At 31.4% G+C, this 4,261-nt stretch overlaps 1 protein-coding gene across 1 annotated transcript; it reads left to right on the forward strand.

The window, feature by feature from the left end:
- Positions 1 to 230: 230 nt before the first annotated feature.
- On the forward strand, positions 231 to 833 carry LOC108381504 (rho GTPase-activating protein 26-like; the record flags this gene model as incomplete). The annotated part of the gene is made up of 2 exons (XM_017637917.1): positions 231 to 419; positions 660 to 833. Coding segments are annotated over exons 1-2 (318 nt in total), but the record flags the coding sequence as incomplete, so codon positions are not given.
- Between the last annotated feature and the right edge of the window lie 3,428 nt (positions 834 to 4,261).

A 4,261-nucleotide genomic window follows, 5' to 3' on the forward strand; every position in this document is an offset into this window, starting at 1 on the left:
CTACATTATTTAGTTAAAGTTACCAAATCATGTGTTGAGAGAAATATTTTCAGCTGACTTTTTCTGGGTGCAGGAGATCTATAGCGTTTTAGGATTATATTTAGTTGCAGAGGTGCAATAATTTCAACATCTTCTGGGTATCTATCCATCCTTCGCTTCAAAGTTGGATACCAGTACTTCTGAAAAATATTTACTTAAATTAAATTACACTTGACTTACGTAAATATTATATTTCCCATATTTTACTCTTTTTCCTTGCAGTTTTGTCAACCCGCATGAAACAATTGGCTCACTTGCTGGACGATTTCAATTTCGAATGCATTGGCACAGCGCAAACAGATGATGAGAATGTCATTTGCGAAAGTCTGAAACATTTCGCCGCCATAATTGGAACCATCGAAGATGAGCGAGAAAAAATGGTGAGTAAATGCCAACGCCAACTAAGCGCTTAAACTCGTATTTGTGTAGAAATATTTTCATAAGCTTACAGCCAGGCGGCAACAAACCATAAAATTTGTATTTAGTAGTGCGAGATCTATTAGCAGGAAAAACTAACCATATGTTTTTACTGAAACTTTTTACTAACTAAACACATCCATTCATACACAGTTAATACATATAGTATCAAAAACTAATGGCGTTTCTGCACAATTTCACAGCTGACGCTGGCGGATCAACACATTATTATGCCACTGGAGGAGTTTCGTAAGAAACATATTGGCGGCGTTAAGGAGAATAAGAAAAAGTTTGATAAGAAGACAGAAAAATTTTGCCAGACACAAGAACGTTTCCTGAATATGTCAACAAAAAAGCCAGAGAATACGATACAGGAGGTGAGTGTGATTGTTTGTAGCTATGTGTGTACATAGATAATATGCAGGAAATACGTTTAAGCGATTTTAGCGGCAAAGTTAGTGTTGTATGTACATATATACGCTGGAAGGCGGAGGGAGTAGTGCAAAATTTAATAAAAAAAGGCACTTTTAGTTGAATTTGTGCGAAATGAACAAACAATTTTGGTTTGTAAGCGCACACACAAATCGCCCAGACCGGATGTGCTGCGAAAAGATTTTGCTATTTTTGAAAGTAAATAGTTTTTGTGCGAGCACTGCAAGAAAAACGGATGTGAACTTGGTAACATTTTAGACTTTGATGGTAAATCAATTAATTATTATTTTTTTTTTGAGAGTTAAATACTGGATATTCTGTACATTAAATGCAATGTCTACATATTTATGTATGGACTTAACTCTGATATCAGCTCCTTGGAGGAATTTTTGAAATTTTTGCAGAAAATTATTTTATTATTATTTTAATAAACATAATTATGTTATCTTCTTTCCTTTTTACTACATCAAAGTACATTTTTCACTTTTTCAAATTTATTTCAAGGTTTTTAATAGTTTTATTTTGTTAGTTTTTTATTTCACTTTAGTTTGTCTTATTTATTGTTTAATGTTTTTTAACTTATCTAACTTTAGGAAATTTTTTAATATTATGTTCCGATTTAAATTTTTGTTTAATTTAATTTGCAATTATATGTTTGGTATCATTTTATTTTATGTATCACACCTTATTTTTGTTATTTTTAGTTTTATTTTATTTCATTATAAATTTATTATTTTTAGTTTTTAAACAAATTTTTATATGTATTTATAATTTTATTTGTTTCATTTTAGTTTATATAACTTTTTTTCTTTGATATAATTTTATTTCACTTATACTTAAATTTAATTTAATTTTATTAATATTTCGTATATTTTAGTGCGTTTAGTTTTTATATATAAATTATATCTTAACTCTTAATTTATTTTTAATATAATTTAGTTTTGTTTATTTTTTATATTTCATTCAACAATTTTATTGAGCTTGAAAAATGAAAAATGTTGTGGAAAACAATAAAAATGTATACATGGTAGAAGTTATATCCGCTATTTCTGAGATCACCACATCTCCTCATCAGACTTCTTAATAGAATTCACTGGGACTTCAATCAGCAGCTCTGGCGTACAAAGCTGACAGTCTACCTACTGAATTAAGCTTGGCATATAAACTGTTGTCGCTTTTTTCTATGTATGTTTTATATATTTTCTTTTTAATTCGGTTTTATAAAATTTTATAATTAATGTTTAGTATTTTTCACAAAAAAAAAAAAAAACAAAAAGAAGAATTTATTACCTTATATATAGTTTAATTTTATTTCATATGGTTTTCAATTAAATTTTTATTTTATTTTATTATATGAATGAGTTTTTAATTTTCTTACTTTAATTTTATCGTTTTATTTTCTGTATTATATTTTGCATTATTTTATATATGTAGATAAGTTTTACATTTATTGTATGTATGTATGTATATACTTTTATTTTATTTCATATTTTTTCTACAAGGCATTTACGAATTTTTTATTTAATTTTAATCTTTAATTTTATTTAAATTGAAATTTGATTAAATTTTTCAGTTTCTTTATTCTTTTTTAATTAGTTTTTAAGTTTGCATAATTTTTTATTTATTTTTTAATTTAAAAGTTTTCACTTTATTTTTAATTAAATCTAATCTTTTAAATTAAGTCAATTAATTTTTATAGTTTTTTAAATTATACTTTTAATTTAATTTAATTTCTTTATACCTTTTTTAAGTACGTATTCAATTACAATTATATTTTCGCTATTATTTTTAATTTCTCTCAGTGTCCCTAACATAGGTTTTCGGAACAGCAATTTCTATGAAAGAGTTGAAACGGAAAATGCAATAAATACGAAATTCATTCGGCATGTTAGCCGCCGGCTGCTTCCTTTATATTGGCACCGACCGCATCCCCTTTCGTTAGTTTTCAGATTTTCCGCTGCTATAGACTTTCCATTGCTACTCACTTGAACTTTTCCCATTTTCCAATTTCAACAAATCTGTTTGTACAATATTTGCCAACTACTTTTAGTACATACTTATATATGTTTGTACATACGAAGCGCATACGGACACAAGTGTAACTAACCATGCATAAGTATTTGTGGCAGACAGAAAATACTGGTAGTAAATAGTTTTTGCTGCCGCCAAAGTTCCATGACCTGCGCCAACAAAGAATTGCATTACTGCCCTGCTGCTGAAGCTATTGTTGGCATGAATGTACATACATACGTAGTACATAGTAATGCGGCGTGCAATTCACTCAACCCACTATAGGTAAACGCACACACAAACATATATGCCACATACCTTCATACATGGGCAACCCATATTGCAACGTCAGAAACTACACGCTGAGCCGAGCCGCCCTTAATGTGTGTATACCAGTATACCAACAGTTGCCACTTACTTATTTGCTGTAAATGCCACAACCTACACAAATACATTAACATACCTGTGTGTGTGTGTAATTGTGTGGGCACCTACTCGTCGGATTTGGCACTATCCGCCCAGGACACCTACCAGCAAAACTATTCCTCCATCGTCAAACACCCCCAAGTGGAGTGTTGCAACACCAAAACGTTTTGATTTATTCAAGCCACCCACTAGTTTTTGTTGGTGTGAGAAACTCCTTTTTCTATGTAATTGTATTTGTGGATAATGACCCTTTAGGAAAAGCAATACATTGCGAGGTATGCGAAATTTTTATGGAACCATGTCTATACATACATACTTAGGTGTTATATCCTAAAACAGAGGCGCATTAGCACCTAAGCCTTCCAGTGAACTAGCTACTTCAAAGGAAGACACGAATAGACTACTTCACACGTCCATAAACATCACCCTTGTATATGTTACCGGCCAAACCCTAGATCAGGCTCCGCAGTATTTCTGAGCAAAACTCTTTTCGCGTAAGCGGCCTTCAAAAAAATAACCCTCATCAGTCCAACTCCAGATACGCAGTCCACATTATTGTTGCGTCCAACGCGGAGTCAAGTCTAGAACTACATAGTTTAGCCTAGGAAAAAATAGTTTGTCCTAAGATCGGGTTTGGCCAGTTACATATATAAAAACAATGTTTGTCTAACCATTTCAATATTGCCCTATAGGGTTCAATAGTTTTTGCTTTAACCTGAGTTGACTACTTTTGCATTTCGTCGTTGGGTGAGTGTGCAGCAATACTGTCTAAAACCGTTAAATTGCAAATATTCGACTATTTTGCTTTCGTTGGTGCCCAGTCCACTCACTGAACCCAACCCTACAGCGCCACACAGCAAACTCAGCCCGACTACTCAACTTTTTGCTTGGTAACAGAAAGATTTGTTTGCATTGCAATGTTGTTTCGTAGTTTAGG

Source organism: Rhagoletis zephyria, unplaced genomic scaffold (assembly GCF_001687245.7).
Source record: "Rhagoletis zephyria isolate East Lansing unplaced genomic scaffold, Rhagoletis_zephyria_1.1 Rzeph_scaffold_22770, whole genome shotgun sequence".
Taxonomy (NCBI): domain Eukaryota; kingdom Metazoa; phylum Arthropoda; class Insecta; order Diptera; family Tephritidae; genus Rhagoletis; species Rhagoletis zephyria.